General features: G+C 47.0%; 1 protein-coding gene and 1 pseudogene across 1 annotated transcript in view; both read right to left on the reverse strand.

Annotated features, from left to right (window-relative positions):
• Positions 1-20,568, reverse strand: part of NID2 (nidogen 2) — a 76,473-nt gene that overhangs the window by 1,464 nt on the left and 54,441 nt on the right. The window contains exons 12-20 of the mRNA XM_061612543.1: positions 19,802-19,921; positions 18,224-18,454; positions 14,977-15,198; positions 12,347-12,516; positions 6,111-6,240; positions 4,260-4,431; positions 2,859-3,016; positions 567-690; positions 41-153 (exon numbers count right to left, since the gene is read on the reverse strand). Of these exons, the coding sequence (XP_061468527.1) occupies positions 41-153; positions 567-690; positions 2,859-3,016; positions 4,260-4,431; positions 6,111-6,240; positions 12,347-12,516; positions 14,977-15,198; positions 18,224-18,454; positions 19,802-19,921 (1,440 nt within the window). The remainder of the gene's footprint in view (positions 1-40; positions 154-566; positions 691-2,858; positions 3,017-4,259; positions 4,432-6,110; positions 6,241-12,346; positions 12,517-14,976; positions 15,199-18,223; positions 18,455-19,801; positions 19,922-20,568) is intronic.
• LOC133378512 (5S ribosomal RNA) lies at positions 8,953-9,071 on the reverse strand (annotated as a pseudogene).

A 20,568-nucleotide genomic window follows, 5' to 3' on the forward strand; every position in this document is an offset into this window, starting at 1 on the left:
GGTAACAGTCCCACAATTTCAGCAAAGCCCTAGATCTTACCTCCTGGGCAGTACGGGTGAACTGCTGTTATTCCGTAGAGATGTGTCCGCTGTTCTGGAAGATATTCACCTGTAAAAGCACCGCTGTCTTTGTTCACAGCTATAACACCATCCCTGTACAGAAAACACAGACAAAGAACAGTCATCACCTAATGCAACATTGGTCCTTTATGAGCAGTTACTATGCTCAAGGGAGAAAAGTTTAGTCAATGTGTCTACTCAGATTAAGGTGCACAGAGAGGCAACATGACCACAGCTAACAGAAGTCTCCTTTAAAGTCCCCTGTAGAGTTCCAGAGTGATTAAAGCTGGTCCCCTCTACTGGCAAAGTTCCAAAAAGACCAGACGGTGATAATCTTTTGGAGACGTGATTCTACAATTTTTCTCAAGACTATTTTCATATGCAACCCTTAAGGGGGAAACCTCCAAGCAGTGACTTTTCCAAAATTTATATGCCACTTAAGGTGGATCATAACAAGGATTTCTCCCACATGACTGGCCTTTGGACTGTCATTGTGTGGGGCCTACCTTCTCCAGTCTGTGTGGTAGAAGTGATTGGCGTAGCTCACAATGCTGAAGGGATAATTGAGGTTATTCTGAATGACGCGCCTCCCCGTTCCGTTGGGTAACGCACACTCCAGGTTCTTGGTTCCTTTTTCAAGACAGAGTTAAATTAGGGGAAGGAATTGTTATATATATAATTCAAGTTGTAGAACTGGATAATCTTAGCAAGGAATTGAGATGGGGAGGGTTGAACTGGACACTGAGGACGTGACACGATGGTGGCCTCTTAGGCTGTGTCTAGTTAGGCACGATGCGAGTGGAGCGTTTGGCTAACAGAGTGGTCTGCAGGCTGGACGCTCTACGATGCTTGTGGAGGGGATGTCATCGGATGATCAGTATTCCTGAAAAACCATTTTGTCAGTCGCCACACATTGTCTCGTGTATATCCTAAGGGAATGGTCTGGCAGGTGAGGCCACTATGCTGAAGATAAGCAGAACTGGGGCTGGTCAATGCTTTGGATGGGTGACTGCCTGGAAGCCACATGCAAGCTTGCCTTGGGTTCCATAATGGAAGAAAAAAAAAATAGAAATAAGGCAAAATATACAGCACATTCATACAGCTGGTATAGCACAGTGGGGAGGAGAGCGGGGAGTCCAGAGTCTGTGAGTTCAAATCCCCGCTCGTGTCTCCTGGGTGTCAAGGGCCAGCTAAAGATCACCCCACAGGGAGTGGCTCAGGGGTTACGTGCCCTGCCACCTGTGCAGCCGTGAGCAAGCTGCAGAGTCCCAAGGAGCCCAGTTGCCCCCCAGCTGCGGACAAGGAAGAGGCTGGCTTCTGCAGCTATGGCAAGCTGAGCAGGCCCTGGCCAGCTGGGGACGACTAGCCTCAGAGGGAGGCAATGGTCAACCCCCTCTGAATACCGCTTACCATGAAAACCCTATTCATAGGATAGCCATAAGTAGGGATTGACTTGAAGGCAATCCATTCATTTCATACAGCACATTCAGGCCCTTTCTGTTTTTTTAAGGGAGCACACAAAGTATATATTCAAGTTTATCATGCTTGGTGTCTTGAAAAAATTAAGATTCTGCATCCAGGCAATCCACAATTTATTTTTTAGCACAAGATGCAGCCCTGACTATGACTGTTTGATCTTGACTGTGGACCCTTCGGAACCTGATGGTGACTTCTGATGAAGGCAAACGTCGTAGCTAGGCCAGGCTGTGTAAACAGATCATTAATATGATGAGCTTCCACCAGGCCTTGAAGACCCGGCACTTCAGGCAGGCTTTTGGGTGGATTAGGTTTTATTATTGTTGTTGAGATTTTTAATGTTTTAATGTATTTGTATGTTTTTATTTTGTACGTCACCCAGAGTGGCTGGACAGCCAGCCAGATGGGCAACTAATAAATTTAATAAATAAATAAATAATAAAACACTCAGCTTTTGCAGCCAGAGAAGCCACTTGCAACCTCATGCAAATTCAGCAACTTTGAGTAATTAGCTTAATTTGTCTAATACATTCTACTTCTGCTAGTCAATTGGGAGGAACTTGGAGGTTTGCAGCCACTTTGCCTCCTAGCCGCTTACTCTGGCTTGGGCTTAAGCAATTGCACCAGGCATTATGTTCAGGCATGACTTGCATTCCCATGCACATCCATTTGCAGTGTCTCCACAGCCGTGAGGGCTAGAAACTGGATTTAAACAAAAACTGGATTTTTAGGACCTTCAGTCCTGCTGCAATTTTTTAGAAATCCCATGCTTAACCAGTATTAAGAGCTAAACACACTGAGCTCTGGCATTATAGCAATTCCTAGATATCTTGGGTAAACTTTGAATGAGCCACAGTCTTATGTAACTTGCAATTTTTTACTAGCTGATTTGGAGGTTATTACCATCTACAACCCCCCACCCACCCGGCAGCTTAAATTCCAAGCCCTCCTGTTATTACGCACTTCATCTGCTTTCTCCCAAGCAAACCAAGAAGGCAAAGATCTCTTCTGTAACTCCCACCTCCCCTGAGGAGCAGCCACTGACTTGAGTATCTTCAGTCCTCCACTGGGAGAAGCAGGCAAAGGAACCAAGGGGCATGACGTGGACAGACGGTTGCTGTTTATATGATGGAATAAAGCTCACTTTGCCTGAGCAGAAGGGAACAGCATCAACAGAGACAGTCAATATTGTTTGACCTTTTGGCTCTCACTCAACTCAAAATCTGACCTACGTTTGCCAATCGCAGTTTAACCCTGAAATAAATATTCTGTCTCTCAAACACAGAGAGACCCTTCATTTCTTTCCATAAAATCCACCTCACCTGCATCTGCCCAACAGATCACTTTGGAAAAGGGGTCGAACGTTAAACCATTTGGCAGCCCAATATCCTGGTTGACCAAAATCCGCCTGTGCTCTCCAGTCACTGTGGATGTCTCAATTTTGGGAGCTTCACGATTCCAGTCCGTCCAGTACAGAGTCCTGCAGGAAAAACCCAGGAACAAATATTTTTGGCCGCGTGGCAAAGCAGTCTAGCAAACAAGATGCAAATGGAGAGTGGTGTGCCATCTACAGAGCGTGCCTCCATATGATTCTCCGTAGGCTGTGAGACCATACAGCAGGCCAGGCTCAGGCTGCCAACTTTGGCTAAAGAGAGAGCGGCACCCGAAAAGGGAAGGCCCACAGCCGGAAGGTGCCAAATTCAATCCCTGGCATCTCCAGGTAGAGTGAGAGAGTCTCCTGCCTGAAACCCTGAGAGCCGCTGCCAGCCAGTGTTGAAAACGCTGAGCTAGGCGGACCAATGGTTTGACTCGGTAAAAGGCAGGTTCCTATGTTCATATCAATCCTGTTTTAAATGTATACATTAATATAGGCAGTCCAAACAATGTCTAAATGAAGCTGACAGTTATAAGCCATGCACTTAGAAAGGGCAGCGGGATCTTCAAACCATAATGAGATTTTGGTCATTTTTTTTTTGGCAATTATGTCGCTGTTTGTGAGTTCCTACAGATCCAAATTGGGACGACAATGTAGAGAACAAGGTGTTTTTCTTTAAAAGAAAAATGACCTCCCACTATGCTATTTCCACCACCTGAGAAGGTGGGTAAAACTGGTTAGTTGCTACAGTGTAGTAGCTAAGAGACTGAATAACGAATTGGGAAGTCCAGAGTTCCAGTCTCTCCTCTGCTATTAGCCTCAATCCCCCGTTGACTCTGGCACTACAGGCATAATGTTAATAAGAATACCAGAAGAGCTTTGAAGCTGGATCAGGCCAATAGCCCATCTAGTCCAGCATCCTGTTCTCACAGTGGCCCACCAGATACCCTAATGGGAAGCCCATAAGCAGGGACTAGGTGCAACAGTAACTCTCTCCCACTTGTGATTCCCAGCAACTGGTATTCCAACACATACCGCTTCCAACAGCGATCCATCTCACAGGATTGTTGTAAGGGTAACAAAATAATTGGCGTGAAGTGCTTTAAAATTATTACCAGCACAACCCAGTGGATGTCTACTCAGAAATAAGTTCTGTTGAGTTCAGTGAGGCTGCTGCCAAGTGGGTATAGGACTGCAGCCTAAAACCTGTACCTTGGTTAACAAGCATTGCTTTGCTAGTCATGGGAAACGCTTTTCAGACTGTGTTATTTTAATAAAATTATTTTAGATATTTCTTTCCTGCTTCTCTGGTCGGAACATGTGGGGCTGAACAGACCCAGCCACTCACCCATGAATGGGATCCACCGCAATTGCACGAGGGTTGACAAGGTCAGTGGCAAAGAGGACTCGCCGTTCTGTGCCATCCAGCCGTGCACTCTCGATTCTGTCCAAGCCACTGTCTGTCCAAAACATGGTTCTTCGGAGGTGGTCAATCGCAAGGCCTTCTGGACTGATCAGCCCTAGGGAGGAGAAGTCCAGAATAATGTTGGGCGGAGGCCCAAAGATTCACTGGCCAGAGTGTGTTTAGATGGACAGGGCTTTTGAACAACCTGACACATAAAACCATATCAAAAAGTGGCGCAATCTGCGTCTTCCTTGTTCTGTTTAGCCTGCCATGTCCTGATTTCCTGGAAGCAGGAAAGCCTGGCCAAGTTTTTGCGTGACTGGTTCAGATCAGTCTTGAATATCCTTTCTTCCTGGCCTCTCATTCACAATAAAGATAGTGAAATACTTCACAAAAATAAACATGGCTACAACCTTTAATCGATAATAAAGGTTTTATTAAATGGGGTTTTTTTTAAAAAAATCAGATTTAATCTATCAATAAAAATAAACGTAAAACTTCTTACATCTGCTAAAAAAAACTCTGATTAACTGGACAACAGACGTTGTATAAGGCAACTTCCTATGCCAGAGTACTTGCACAGCAGAAAATGCTATGGAGCGGGGTGGGGGAAGAGACCTTAAGGCAGGAACCCACGAACATAAAAAGGTGCGTTATACCTGGACTGCTGGTTCTTCTCTAAACCAGCCTTCTCCAACCTATTTCTTTATTTATTCAATCAATTTATATCCCGCTTTTCCTCCCAAAGGAGCCAATGAAATAATAATAACCAAAAAAATTCTATAAGCAATTTAAAAACATACTAATAACAGTTGCAAATAAAAACCTTCTAAAAAAAACAGCTGGAGATTAAAAAAAAACACAACCTTCTGTCCAAATGGTATCCAGGTTGCCAGTGCTGTGCTTGGTGGGAATTGTATATCTGTTTTTAATCGCTGTAAACCGCCCAGAGAGCTTTGGCTAGGGGGGGGGGTGTATATAAATGTAATAAAGAGAGAGAGAGAGAGAGAGAGAGAGAGAGAGAGAGAAGGCTGATGGGAATTGTAGTCCAAAACGACTGGAAGGCTCCAGGATGGGGAAGGGCTGTCCTAATCTGATGGGCTGGTGTCTCCTGGATGCTTTTCCTAGCTTGACCACCCAAGATCCTTTTCATTGGATGTACTAAAAATAGAACAAGCCTAAAGAGATAAAGCAGGGGTGAGGCACTTCCTGCCCGGGGGTCACATGTGACCCTCCAGGTCTTTCAATCTGGCAATTGCAGCTCTCCCCAGCCACAGCCCCCTTCACAGGCCACAGCCCTCCCTGGCCCTGCTTCACTCCCCAGATGTTTTTGCCTGGTTAGAAGACGCCCTTGCAACTCTTATGCTTGTCTGGATGGAAGACAGAGAGCGCGTAGAAACTAGCCTACTGTGGAAAAGGTAAAACCTGCATCATTTGCTCCACTCACTTTTGCCTCTGGCGCCGTCCACTAAGGGCATGTGGCCCTCAGAGGGTTGTACAGAAGGGAATGCGGCCCTCAGGCTGAAAACCGTTCTCCATCCCTGATACAAAGCATGCTTTCTCTTTCTGTGAGCTACAGCACCTTTCCCTAGGCCCTGAATATGCAGGATCCAGCCTGCCAAGGCCTTCTCAAGAGCAATCCCCACCACCATCACATTCTCTTGAAGCAGTCTGGCAGCAGAAATTTCTCACATTTCCCCTTGCTTAGTCTTCACAAATAGGAATTGGGAAAAACATTCTTCCACAGCCCTAAATGTTGATTGTTTGGTAATCCAGAGGAAGCCCGTCACCTACCAGAGTGGATAATTGTCTCTGGCTCCGCCCCCTGCTCTAGACTTGCCCGGCTGATGGTCCTCCCTGCAACATCCGTCCAGTACAGCATTTTGTCCCTGCAGTCGTAGTCTATCCCCACCACAATGGAACCCTAGAGGGACGTACACACATACACATACAAAATAAGCATTAGCCATTAAGACAATCTCATTTCTTAGGTTCTAAGAAATCACATCACCATTTCCTGCCTTTGGAACTTCTGAGCAACTGTCTCCTACTTATATAACTTGAGCCCATTATTCCTTGTCCTGCACTCTGGGACAATCGAGAAGAGATCCCGGCCCTCCTCTATGTGACAACCTTTCATGTACTTAAAGAGTGCTATCATATCTTCCCTGTCTTCTCCAGGCTAAACATGCCCAGTTCTTTCAGTCTCTCCTCATAGAGCTTCGTTTGCAGTCTCCTGATCATCCTTGTTGCCCTCCTCTGAACCTGTTCCAGTTTGTCTGCATCCTTCCTAAAGTGCAGTGTCCAGAACAGGACGCAGTACTCAAGATGAGGCCAAGAAGTGCCGAATAGAAGGGAACCAATACTTCATATGATTTGGAAAATATACTTCTATGTTTTGAAATCTTTTGGTATTAGATTGTTAATGGCAACGATGTATTGATGTGTATTTTTCCACTTGTCAGTTGCTTTGGTCACATTTATAGGGAAAAGTGACACACAAATTGAAATCATCGTCATCTGCTGAGCCTTGCTGAATCAGACAAACAGAAAACTAGAAAACAGGAAACTCTGGATTCTAGAAGGAGATCTACGGATTCTGTGGATGCCCCCACAGTGTGGAACTCCGGGCCTTGCAAGATTCCTCCTCATTTTTGCCACCTTTTGAAGGCTCTCCAGAAGGAAGGCGTTTTAATTATTCTGGCTCTTTCGTGTTTTCGATCTATTATTTTGCAATAAGCGATGATGGCCATGAACCTGGATGGCTTCAAAACAGTTAGACAAATCCACAGCAGATAAGGCTTCTGAAAATGAAGTGGACTGCCTTCAAGTCGATTCCGATTTATGGCGACTCTATGAATAGGGTTTTCATGGTAAGCGGTATTCAGAGGGGGTTTACCATTGCCTTCCTCTGAGGCTGAGAGGCAGTGACTGGCCCGCCCAAGATCACCCAGTGAGCTTCATAGCTGTGCAGGGATTTGAACCCTGATCTCCCAGGTCGTAGTCCAGCACCTTAACCACTACACCACACTGGCTTCTACATGGAGGATAATGGCTGTATGTCCTCGAATACCAGTTGCTGGGAATCACAAGTGGGGAACAGATGCTGTTTTACTCGAGTCTTGCTTGGAGGCTTCCCATTGGGGCATCCGGTTGGCCACTGTGAGAACAGGATGCTGGACTAGATGGTCCACTGGGCCAATCAACCAGGGCTCTTCTTATGTTCTTATCTGCTATCTTCTCTCCATCTCTGTCTCTGTGTGGTGCGTGTGGGCGCACACACACACAGAGTTTCCTTGGAAACTTTTCTGTTTTGTTCACTGAGAGCGAGAGAAACCTGAAAGTGAGGCCACAACCTCCAGACAGTTGCATCTTGGGACATTTCTTTGCTCAACTGGTGATATTATTCCCCACAGAACCTTTGGAGGTCCTGCTCTGTGCATGTTTTAATTTTGTGTGGACTCACTCACTCCCCACTGGGGTTTATTTTAAGTATCTTAAGTACACATCTGTCCATGTGTTCTGGAGGACATCTGCCTTCTTCTGAAAACAAACCTCCCGCAGGGTTCCTTAGAAGCTTTGTTTGCAAACACTTCTTGGCTGGGAGCTCGCAAAAATCTGGGCATATATTATTAACCACTCAAGATGGGAGGAGGAGCCCCCTCTTAACATTTAAAGGCACAACATTTAAACATTTTAAAGGTGATTTGCAGAGGGAAGGAGAAAGAAATCCCATACCTGACTCCATCGTGGGTCCAGAATCCCATTTTGCGTGCCATTATGATGGTTTCAGTGAGACATCTTTCATATTAAAAGCTGTCTCACTTGACCTTTTGTTTTTAACAGCTTTCAAAAGGCATGTATGAAGAGTAGTTTCGATTGTAAGACAGAACTGGAGGAGGAGGAGGCATAAGTGCTTTGCACTTCCTGTTCATGCTTTCACCAAGATATCTGAAATAATGGGGTGCAGGCCCACACTGGCATTTCCAGACGTCTTGGAAAACTGGCGTTCAAAACCCTACTCAGTCACAAAGTTCACTGGGTGACCTTGAGCCAGTCACACTCTCTCAGTCTAACCTACCTCACAGGATTGTTGTGAGGATAAAATGGAGAGGGGAAGAACCATGGACACCACCCTTGAGCTCCTTGGAAGTAAGGCAGAACCGCCTCCTTCCTCACAGACCGTCTCGGGTGTTAAGATCAGCAGATGGGTCCCCTCATGGTAGTTCCACCACCTTCAGAAGTTCAGGGGTGGCCGGGAGAGGGCCTTCTCTGTGGCAGCCCCTAAGCTTTGAAATTCCCTCCCTACCAGTGAAGGTGCCTGGCTCCTTCACTGTACAGCTTTCGTCGAACACTGGAGATGCACCTCTTCACCCTGGCCTTTGATACCAGCGGTGTATATGTTAGGATCCATCCTTACTTATTCTCTTGATGCTATTTTGTTTTAAATAATTTTAATATCATATTCTTACATCACTGTAATCAGTCCTCACACTTTACGGTAACGGGTGCGTTGTTGTTATATGCCTTCAAGTTGATTACGACTTATGGCGACCCTATGCATCTTTTTTCAATACATTCATAGGGTTTTCATGATAAGAGGTATTCAGAGGTGGTTTACCACTGCCTTCCTGTAAGCCTACGGCACCTGGTATTCCCAGGCGCTCTCCCATCCAAGGACTAACCAGGCCTGACCCTGCTTAGCTTCCGAGATCAGACAAGATTGGGCGTGTTCATGGTAGTATGGCTGTAGGCAAACAGGGTGGGTACAAACTCTAATAAAACAACAACAGAATGTTCTACTCTAACTTCCAATGCAAAGTATATATGAGATGTCCAGGCCGTGGGGGGGGGGGCAGAACCTGTTCCTGAACTCTTACTCCCATCATCCCTTGCCATTGGCCATGCTGGCTGGGGCTTATGGGAGTTGAAGTCCAGTACCTACTGGACAGCCAAAGGATCCACGCAAGCAAAGGATCTCTCAGTCCAACAGCACGTTCCATTCTGGCCAAAGCACTCAAGGAGGGCACAGGACAGGACTGGTGAAGGGGAGGGTGGCCTGGGAAAGTCCCAAAGGCCAGACAGAAAGGTCTGAGTTTCCACATCCCTGACCCAGAGCAACACCTCTCTCTGACACACTGAGGGCTAGAGTGGTGTGGTGGCTAAAGCGCCGGACTAGGACCTGGGGAACCGGGTTTCAAATCCCCACTTGGCCATGAAGCTCACTGGGTGACCTTGGGCCAATCACTGTCGCTCAGCCTAACGGTCTACCTCACAGGGTTTGTTGCAAGGATAAATTGAGGGTAGAACAGAAGTGTGTGCGCCACCTTGACGGAAGGTGGGATATAAATGTAATAAATAAACATTTCTCTTTTAAGTGTTGAAACGGAACGTCCAACGTCTCCACAACGAGAAAGCCCCATCAGGGTAGCGTAGTGCGTTTGACCATGTCTAGGGAGACACAGGCCACTTCCACACTACAGTATACATTTATTCCACTTTAAACCCTCATGGCTTCTTCCAAAGAATCCTGGGAAATGTAATTTGTGAAAGGTGCTGAGAGTTGTTTGCAGGCTCCTATTCTCCTCAGAGAACTACAGTTCCCAGAGTGGTTTAACAATCCCTCTTCACAGGGAACTCTGGGAACTGTAGCTCTGTGAGGAAAATAGGGGTCTCCTAACAACTCTCAGCACCCTTCACAAACTAATGTATGTTTAAATTGCTGATATGTGGTTTTAATTGTATATCAGATGTTTTACTTGTTGTGAACCGCCCAGAGAGCTTCGGCTATGGGGCGGTATATAAATTGAATTAATACAATAATTAAATAAATAAATAAGGTTCCCAGCATACTTTGGGGGAAGCCATGACTGTTTAAACATAGAGTGTGAATGCACCCTCAGTCAGCTATGAAGTTCACTAACTGCACAATTCTACACTTGTCTGTTTAGATGCATGTCCGGCTGAGTTCAACAGGGCTTACTCCTAGGTAATGTATGCTTAGGATTGCTGCCTAACACCACAATCTCATACATACCTATTCAGAAGTGAGTCCCACTGAGCACAGGGAGGCTTACTTCTCGTTAAGTATCCACAGCATTGCAGCCTACATTATCTTAGGCAATACATGGGCTGGCTTATAGGCTTCTAAATTTGTGTTCTCCTAATTTGAAATGAGAAGAAATACATTCCTGATGATGGATGGGATGATAGAAACATTTAGCAACCCAAATCAGGAGATAAAAGTGCTGGACGTGATGAAGTAGTGCTTCAAAAGTGATCAGCAAGACTTGGCTAACTTTTTTTGGGTGGTGGTTGTTATGTGGCTTCAAGTCGATTTCGACTTATGGCGACCCTATGAATCAGCGACCTCCAAGAGCATCTGTCATGGAGCACCCTGTTCAGATCTTGTAAGTTCAGGTCTGTGGCTTCCTTTATGGGATCAATCCATCTCTTGTTTGGCCTTCCTCTTTTTCTATTCCCTTCTGTTTTTCCCAGCATTATTATCTTTTCTAGTGAATCATGTCTTCTCATGATGTGTCCAAAGTATGATAACCTCAGTTTCATCATTTTAGCTTCTAATGATAGTTCCGGTTTAATTTGTTCTAACACCCACTTATTTGTCTTTTTTGCAGTCCATGGTATCCGCAAAGCTCTCCTCCAATACATTTCAAATGAGTTGGTTTTTCTCTTACCCGCTTTTTTCACTGACCAACTTTCACATCCATACATAGAGATTGGGAATACCATGGTCTGAATGATCCTGACTTTAGTGTTCAGCGATACATCTTTGCATTTGAGGACCTTTTCTAGTTCTCTCACAGCTGCCCTCCCCAGTCCTAGCCTTCTTGTGATTTCTCGACTCTTATCTCCATTTTGCTTAATGACTGTGCCGAGGTATTGATAATCCTTGACAAGTTCAGTGTCCTCATTGTCAACTTTGAAGTTCCATAAATCTTCTGTTGTCATTACTTTAGTCTTTTTGACGTTCAGCTGTAGTCCTGCTTTTGTGCTTTCCTCTTTAACTTTCATCAGCATTCGTTTCAAATCATTACTGGTTTCTGCTAAGAGTATGGTATTTTGGGGGGGTGGGGGAGAGTAAATGTGTTTGACTTTCAAAAGCCATGTGTCATTCCATTTCAGGTCCAACAGGCCTCCAGTTCAACAGAGGACACCAAATGCTCCCTCATAACAGACTTCACAACAACCCTCCCATTTAGATGGTGGTTCCACAGCCAAGAACTTAGGCAGAGAGGGAGCCGCCGTGTCAGGCCATTGGCCTATCTAGCTCAGTAATGTCTACACTGGCTGGCAGCAAGATTTCAAGCAGGGGACATTCCCAGCCTTAGCTTGCATGCAGAGTAGATGTTCAATTGCTGAGCTACAGTCCCTCCCCACATGGAGCCTGGCCAACGTGTGCAAAGAATGCATGACGGCGGTTGTGGCATTGGAACAGCCTCTACAATCCGCCCTTCCCAACCTTTGGGTGCCCAGATGTGGTTGGACTACAACTGCGTCTGCGTTGGAATTGCTTTTTAATATGCTTTTAAACCTTTTTTTTTACTTTAAAGATGTTTGTAAAGCTTTTTTTTTTAAAAAAAATGCTTTTAATGTTTGTTTTGTTTTCATATATTTTCAAGTCCGCTTTTTTTAGTGTTTTTATAGTGCTTTTGTTTGCCACCCTGGGCTGCTGCTGGGAGGAAGGGCGGGATATAAATCAAATAAATAAACTCCCATCAGCTCCAGCCAGCATGTCCAATGGTCAGGAATGATGGGAATTGTAGCCCGGCAACATCTGGGGAACCCAAAGGTTGGGAAAGGCTGCTGTACATGATGCATATGTTTGGACACATGGACAGCAGGGGGGGGTGCTGCTTTGGCAGGCACAGAGATAGGCTTAAGCCTGCACGCTCCCACCCCCTCATGTGAAGCCTTATCAGCCCACAATCCCATCCTCCCCCACTACCATTTTGCTCCCCCTGCCCTCAGCCCCCCCAGACATTTCCCCACAGCGCAGGAATAGACTTTACATGCAGAGAGAGCAGGGTCTTTGCTGCCTCCTTCTTCAGGCTTGTGCCGTTCAGAGGCAAGTAGCCAATTTGCTGGCCCTGAGCGTAGAGCAGGAACGTCCCGGCTGAGGGCGGACTGACGTCGGGGCGTGGGGTGGGACGGACAGTTGGAGGGGCGATGCTGGGCAGGCCTGCGGGTGGAAGAGAGAGGCAGAAATGTTATGCAGCTCAGCCCTCCTCCCCAGCATGCACCTGTCCACTGAGATCATCCGACAAGGGCTACCTCCATGCCCCTCACCTCTTTTTCAAGTACAGCTGACAGGGCGCTCACGAGGGCCTTTTTGACTGAGCACACAGAATGTGGAACTCCCTGCCTTGGAGGATCCATTCAGACACCACTTCACCAGTGGTGTCCCTTCAACAGAGCTTTCGGTTTATCTGATCCACAAGAGTCCTGTGAGTTTTGGGGGCTCTTTCTGTTCGATCATCTTTTGTGCTGCTTGAGTTGCTTTTCATTACAAGTTGTTTCAGATATTCTTTACCATTTTAGTTTTGTAAGCCACCCTGAGCGTTCCTCTGGAATTGGATAGACTTGTGACTAAAACAAGCAAGCAGCGTGTATCTACTGTAGTGCGATTAATTAAAAGGATGGCCTGGGAGCCTCAATGCCCCACGTTCAAATCTCATGACTTAAGTTGTGGTCTTCAGTAAATCGCTATTCACACACACAAAAAATACCTACAATCTGCAATGTGGGGATTATAATACTGGCCTACTTTATAGGGTGGTTGTTGGGATTACTGAGATAACTGTAAGCAAAAGCACGCTGAATGCTTATGAAAAGTGCATTAAATAAAAAATAAGAGGACAGTAACAACATGGCAGGGAAAATTGGATAGACTTGTGACTAAAACAAGCAAGCAGCATGTATCTACTGTAGTGCGATTAATTAAAAGGATGGCCTGGGAGCCTCAATGCCCCACGTTCAAATCTCATGACTTAAGTTGTGGTCTTCAGTAAATCGCTATTCACACACACAAAAAATACCTACAATCTGCAATGTGGGGATTATAATACTGGCCTACTTTATAGGGTGGTTGTTGGGATTACTGAGATAACTGTAAGCAAAAGCACGCTGAATGCTTATGAAAAGTGCATTAAATAAAAAATAAGAGGACAGTAACAACATGGCAGGGAAACCCTGAGATTTGCAGAAATACAAGCAATCTTTTTTTTTTTTTTTTAAAAGAGGGCAAACTAAAAAATCATCCCAATAAAGACTCAATTTGCTAGGTAGTCCTTGACTGCTGAGTTTCCCTTCGATAAGAATCTCTTCTCAATCATCCCAGAGTTCAGGACAGAGAATAATGGGCTCATGTTGGAGGAAGCCAGATTTCAGCTGAACGTCAGGAAAAACCTCCTAACGGTTAGAACAATGCGACAATGGAACCAGTGACCTAGGGAGGTGGTGGGCTCTCCAACACTGGAGGCCTTCAAGAGGAAAGCTGGACAGCCATCTATCGGGAATGCTTTGATTTGGATTCCTGCACTGAGCAGGGGGTTGAACTAGATGGCCTTAGAGGCCCATTCCAACTCTACAATTGTGATTCTAGTCCAGCAGCCTGTTCTCACAGTGGCCAACCAGATGGGAAGCCCACAAGCACGACATCAGTGGAACAAGCTCTCTCCCCCCCTGCGGTTCCCAGCAACTGGGAACAGCCTGACACCATCTACGAACCCCTTCCAACTTCCTCTCCAAGTAAACCTTCAGCACCCTCAGTAGTCAGTGCCCGCAAGGGCAAGCCAGGATCTTAGCCACTTCGCCGTGAGAACTTTCATATAATCTCTGGGTCCCTACACTTAAACCAGCCCAACTGCAAAAACGCTCTTGCAGAGAAAGACTGCAAAGAGAACATTCATTAACAAACAAACAAAGGCTGCATTTCTCAAAACATGAACGAGAATCGAGTCTTGGGGAAAACGGGGGTGTCTCACACTTTTGAAGTATCACTATAAACCAGCCTTCCCCAACCCGGTGCCCTCCAGATGTTTTGAACTACAACCCCTACCAGCCAGAGGTAGCATGCCCAGTGGTCAGGGATGATGGTCGCTGTGGTCCAAACCATGTGACGGCACCAAACTGGAGGAAGTTACTATGAACTCTGGGCTGCCACCTCTCTGCAGCCCCTACAGCAAGGGTGGGGAACTTCAGGACCTGGGAGCCAAAAGCAGCTCTATCTGATTCTTAGAACTCTCCAGAGGCCACCCCCCTCACTGGCCTTCCTCTGCATCCTCCTGGAGTGTTTCTGCCTGGCTGAAATGTGTCCTTCAACTCTTGCCTGGATGGAAAGGGGCGCAGAGTGGGTGTAGAAACTACCCTACTGCACAAAGGTAAAATCTGCATTTGTTGCTCTGCCCATTTTTGCCTCTGGCCCCACCCACCACTGGCTTGTGACCCTCATGCATCTCCTTCCTCAGTCCCACAGCAGCTGCCGCTCCGCCCTTGGCCTCTCCCACCCCGTCTCCATGCCTTGTGCCACTTGGCGGCCTCCTGTCCGTGGACGGCCTTCGTACTCTGTCCTGTCCAGGTGCCTCCGCTTAAGCCCGCACTCCCCCAGCAAGCTTTGCAGAGAGAACTGCCACCTTCTTACATGCAGGGGGGGTTCCGGGCTCCGATCTCGTGCCTTGAACCTCGCGGCCGTGTTCGTCCACGCACCAGCAGTAGCCGCTGTTTCCGTGGCACTGGAGCGGGTTAAAGTTGCCCAGAGGGTCACACTGGGGCACATACTGGTCATCCCGTGGACTGCCACCGTAGTGCTCCAGAAGGCTCTGTCTCCAGCGTTCGCACATGGTCTGCGGCCTCTGGGTTGGCTCTGATCGACACAAACAGTTAGAGGGTGTAAAGCGCGAGCCCACGAGCCACAGTGATGTCTGCATCATCAGTGTTTAACTTGTAAAGAAAGAGAGAGGGTCTAGACTGCAGACCTTCCCCAAACCCCGGCTTCCCCATCCCCAAGAAGTCTCAACTTCAGATCCAGTGGATGTCAACCTATGGAACGCCAGCAGTTACTGACACAGTTTGAAAAAGAGTCCCTAAGACAGCAGTAAAAATGGAATATAGAAACACAGAAAGCTGTCTTCTACTGAGACAGACTACTGGTCTACCTAGCTCCGTATTACAGTAGGGCCCCACTCATACAGCAGGTTAGGTTCCAGACCCCTGCCGAAAAGCGGAAACCGCCGGAAAGCAGATCAGCTGTAGCGCAGGGGTCTGGAACCTAACCCGCTGATCACACCAGAGGACAAGATCTGATCTTCCCCTCCTTGGGCGCAATCAGCTCGTGCAGGAGCCTGATCATGCCAGAAGAGGAGATCAGCTGTAGCGTACTATAGCTGATCTTACCCTCCTCCAGTGCGATCAGCTGGAGTGTGGGGAGCTCCAGCCCCTCCCAGCTGATTGCCCCCTGGCGCCATATTAGCGGAAAGCCGGAAAGCCGGGGGGGGGGGGGAGAAGCAGGGCCCTACTGTACCTACACTGACCGGCAGCAGCTCATCAGGATTTCAGAAAGGGGTCACTCCCAGGCCTACCTGGACATGCCAGGGATTGTACCTGGGGCATAGCTGCTCTACCACTGAGCTACGGCCCTTTCCCAATTTGTCTGAACGTTAAGCTAAACATCTAGTATGTGTTTTTATCCACAATTTGTGTAACGTGTTTTGTAATTTCTTATTGAAAAGGCATTTTTCTGGACAATGACAGTCCATGGATCTACTTATTCTGCAGCTGCTAGGCAGTGGTTCTTGGCCAATCTTAGCCTCTGGAAGCATAGGCACTTGCTGTTGCTGGGCAATGTTCTCACAGACCAGGCCTCAGCCTTAAAGAGTTTACAGTTCAGGTAGGCCAAATACTAGAAGTTAGGTGTGGAAGGAGACACTGAGGAGAAATCACAGGAAGTAAATAAAAACAGTGTGAGAGATATGGGGAAGGGGGAGGGAAAAAAGTAGATTTCTTTGGGCAGCTTTTAAAAGCACAGAAGAGCCTTCCAAAAAAAGTGAGGGAGATTTAGGGGACTGCTGTGTCAATTTTATCTGATGAATTTCCTCTTTTTCCATTGCACCCTTTAAAGGTTAGGCTTGCCAGCTGACCTGAAGACCCCCAGCCATGCCTGCTTCTGTGTCTTCAACAACCATACTATGTGGCTGTAGAGCATGGGAACCAACATGGTCACCTGCTAACATCACCCGCAATGAGCCATTTGTTACAGGCAAAGCAGCAGCAGCCACCAATGAAGTTTGGCAACCCCACTAAAGATACAGAAGCCATGGGAGATCTTCAGGGAAACTGTGCGGCTAGAAACCTATCCATTAAAACATAAAAAAGTAAACCAAGATTCTCAGGGCAGCTGGGTTTTGCACCCATTAAAACACTGTGAGGGTTTTCTGTGCTCCTGCAGAAATCTGACCTGCATCTTACTCTGTTCACACTCAACAAGCTGGAGCTATTCCCTTTTCCTCTCCTCCTTTCAATGAATCACATCCTACGATTGGCAGGCGAGGCCTTGCTGGTGGTGTGACCACCAGGAAGTTCCCAACTGGTGATGACTCATGACAGGGCCTTTCCAGTGGTGGCTCCCCATTTGTGGAATGCCTTCTCCAGTGAAGTGTGCCTGTCTGCATTACTATCGATTTTCAAGAGGAATTTGAAAACATTCCTGTTTACCCAGGATTTGATGGCTGAAGGAGACTGTACTGGGCAACCCAGAGATTATGTATGTATGGACTGCTTTCAAGTCGATTCCAACTTATATCAACCCTATGAATAGGGTTTTCTTGGTAAGCGGTATTCAGAGGGGGTTGATCATGGCCTCCCTCTGAGGCTGAGAGGCAGTGACTGGCCTAAGGTCACCCAGTGAGCTTCATGGCTGTATGGAGATTCGAACCCTGGTCTCCCAGGTTGTAGTCCGACACCTTAACCACTACTGGATGGGAAAATGTTTAACTGTAATTGTGTTTTTTGGAGAGTTTTTAACTTTTTTTTAAGAACAATCTTCTTTTTCTTGTTAAACTGTTCTGTCGATTTGTTTGCCACTCTGGGCTCCTTCAGAAGGAAAGGCAGGATATAAATTCTATAAGAATAAAATTATTATAACAATATTGTTGGAAGTGGGGCAAGAGCAACTCCTGTTGTGTTCTTTTGTTTATGTTCCAGAAGGGAGATAGAGTGAGGGTCCTCCAGACGGCTACGCTTGGCTACCTTTCCTGTGAAGCTCTGATTGACTTCCTTCCGTCTCTAGACTTATACGTCTTTAGGGAAACTTATCTGCCCCCCCTCCTTCCGCCCTTTCTTTCTTCCCTTCTTTGACTGTCTGAGAGAGACATCTTTGTCTTTGCCCTCTCTCCTGAGCCACGAGGGCAAGACCCACTTCTGAGCATTGCGCCTCCAACTTAGTTAATTAGAACTAGGAATGCCTTTCCTATCTACTATATATTTCTATACAAAAAGTAGCTTTTCTTATTTTGTTAAGTCTTAAGTCTCAGTGATCCTAATGCAGGGTAAAAGCCTGCCACTTAGGTAAATGCACACACGCATCTCAGACAGTTGACGATCTCTGCTCATTTATACAAATTTACATAACAGATATTAAGTTCCTGCAACTGTCAAAAGTTATTTATTGTATTTACATCCCGCCTTTCTTCCACCATGGAACCCAAAGCGGCGTAAATCTGGCTTCCAAGAGGTCACCCATCCAAAGCATTGACCGGGCCCAGACCTCCTTAGCTACAGCAAGGTGGTGGCCTCATGTGCCTTCAGACCATACTCTGGACCTCAAGGGGATGATGCCAGCCCTGCTTTTCCCCCTAACTACTGCGAAGGACAGAAGGATGGGGGCCACTGACCTGCAGCCCTGCACCGTGGCAAGGAAGCACCTGGCAGCGTCCGGCTGCTGGAAATCTCCTTGCCGTCCCCATCAACGCACCAGCACTCCCCGGTGCTGCCGTGGCACTGCAGTGGTTTGTAATTCCCTTGGTCATCACACTCGGGTATGTGGGGGCCTCCGGGAACGGAAGGGCCTCTCTGGCTGGCATAGAGCCGTTCGTGTTCACAGCGGGTCAGTCTCTGCACGCTCCCTGCCAAGTGGAAGAAAGAGAGGCTGTTTGGTTTAGGATCCCATGACAGGAGGTTAGAAACCTACTTCGGAGGGTCACACGTCAGGGACGGCCATCTAAAAGTTGACTCGGGGTGGAAGGCGGGTTTGCCTGGGGAAAGAGCAGACAAAGAAAGGAACCTCCAAACTTCCTAGACGGTCTTTCCAACCTAACCTGTGCTGACCTTCCTTCAGGTGTTAGACTGATACTCTTTGGGATTGCTGACCTCATTTTCCTGCTCCTCCCTCTTTCTTCATCCCACTTTGGGAGAGGAGACATCTTTCCTTTGTCTCTCTGTCCTGCAGGGAACAAAGAGCAAGAATGGCTCTTTGCATCTCCAGCTCTAGGTAGCTAGGAGCTTTCCTATCTGGTATGCATTTCCTACAATAAATGCAAGCATTCTTGTTTTCTAAACCCAGAGTCTCCATGTGATTTCATCCAGGGTAAAGTGTGCTCCTTCAAAACCAGGATTCACGCACAGCTCAGCTATTACTGGAGTTTTGCTGTCCTGCACAGAGACTGGCATGAGTAGGAGGCCCTTACTCTGACTGGCAGTAATCCTTTCCCAGACGTGGTGCTGCCTCCTCCAATCCTTTTAAACCAGGCTTCCCCCACCTGGTGCCCTGCAGGTGTTTTGGACTACAACTCCCATCAGCCCCAGCTACTGTCGTCTGGAGGGCAGCAGGTTGAGATAGGCTGCCCAACCGACATCATATGACATCAGGTGATTCACACTTCAAAGGAAATTCAAGTTGCAACTGCAAAAATTCCTCCTTTGCAGCCGTGGCTGCAAAAGAAATACCAGAAGGGCACTTGCAGTGTGCTCCAGATTCCACCTATCCTGCATGAATTCAGAGCTTTTTCAATTTGGTGCCTTTTTCTGTCGTCGTGCAGGGCAAAGGAAAAAGGCACCAATTTCAAAAAGTGTTAAAATCAAGTAGCGGCTAGAAAGGAAGGATCAGGAGTTCCTGGTTCTTCCTCTTGAATTTGGCACACTGGTTTTACTTGTCCATCATAGGACGTCTGATGATGGACAGGTGGGCACGGTTTGCCAAAACGGCCTAGGAGGCCAAATGCGGAGGGTCTGGGAAGCCTAATATGCCCACCAGGTTTCAAAGTCATCAACCACTCGGCTAGAAGTTCGTCCTGTCTTCCCAGTTTATCAGGTTAACCGTAGCTCTCAGTTTGGAAATCTGCTTGTTGAGAACTCAGGACGCCCGCTGAGCTTCCCACTGGAGGGGTGACTGGGTGGGTGGCTGAAATGTCGCTGCTGCCATACTTAGGGTATGGACAAATCAAGTGAATTATCCAGCGTCCATGAGCCCGTACCTGGAGAGCACTGGAAACCGTCCCCTTCGTAGCCAGCCCGACACCGGCAAGAGAAGGAGCCAGGAGAATTATAGCAATCGGCGGCATGGTGGCACCTCCCTTCCGCGCATTCGTCCACGTCTGTGAAGGAGTAAGGAAACATTGAGAGCATACAAGAAACAGTCGAGCATCTGCCAATTTGGACACAAGAGATGGCCTAACACCCTAGACTCCTTCAGGAGGAAGGGCAAGATATACATGTTATTATGATAATTATGATTATTGATTATAATATTGGGCCCCAAGGCACAGCATCGAAAGGTGACAAAAAAAGCAAGAACTCCCAGCTGGAAATTTGGGGGCTCTCGGAACTCTGTCCCACTTTACACTTTTTGCTTTCCGTTGTCAACAACGAATAAACACTATCCAGATTCCCAGAGTGAGGGTAGGAGACATTGTCCTCACTCCAAATGGCTTCAGGACAATGCTCCGTGATGTAGTATCAGCCTGAAGTCAATCAGAAAAAAAAACCCTTCCCTAAGAGGGGGGAAGGTGCCAGCCAGCCGAGACTTCAGAGAAGTGCTGTCAACACCAGTGTTAAGTTTGTGTCCGGCTTCATAACTGCCACTGAATTCACCTCCCTTCTCCTCCGCCACCAGAAATAGCCAAAATGAACTCCTCAAATCTCTCAGCCTGTGAAGGGTGTGTGTGTGTGAAACGGGGAGCATTTCCGTTCAGCCCTATAACAATGCTAGATAAACGAAGAGGGAGTTAGTTCACTATCCTAG

Source organism: Rhineura floridana, chromosome 2 (assembly GCF_030035675.1).
Source record: "Rhineura floridana isolate rRhiFlo1 chromosome 2, rRhiFlo1.hap2, whole genome shotgun sequence".
NCBI lineage: Eukaryota > Metazoa > Chordata > Lepidosauria > Squamata > Rhineuridae > Rhineura > Rhineura floridana.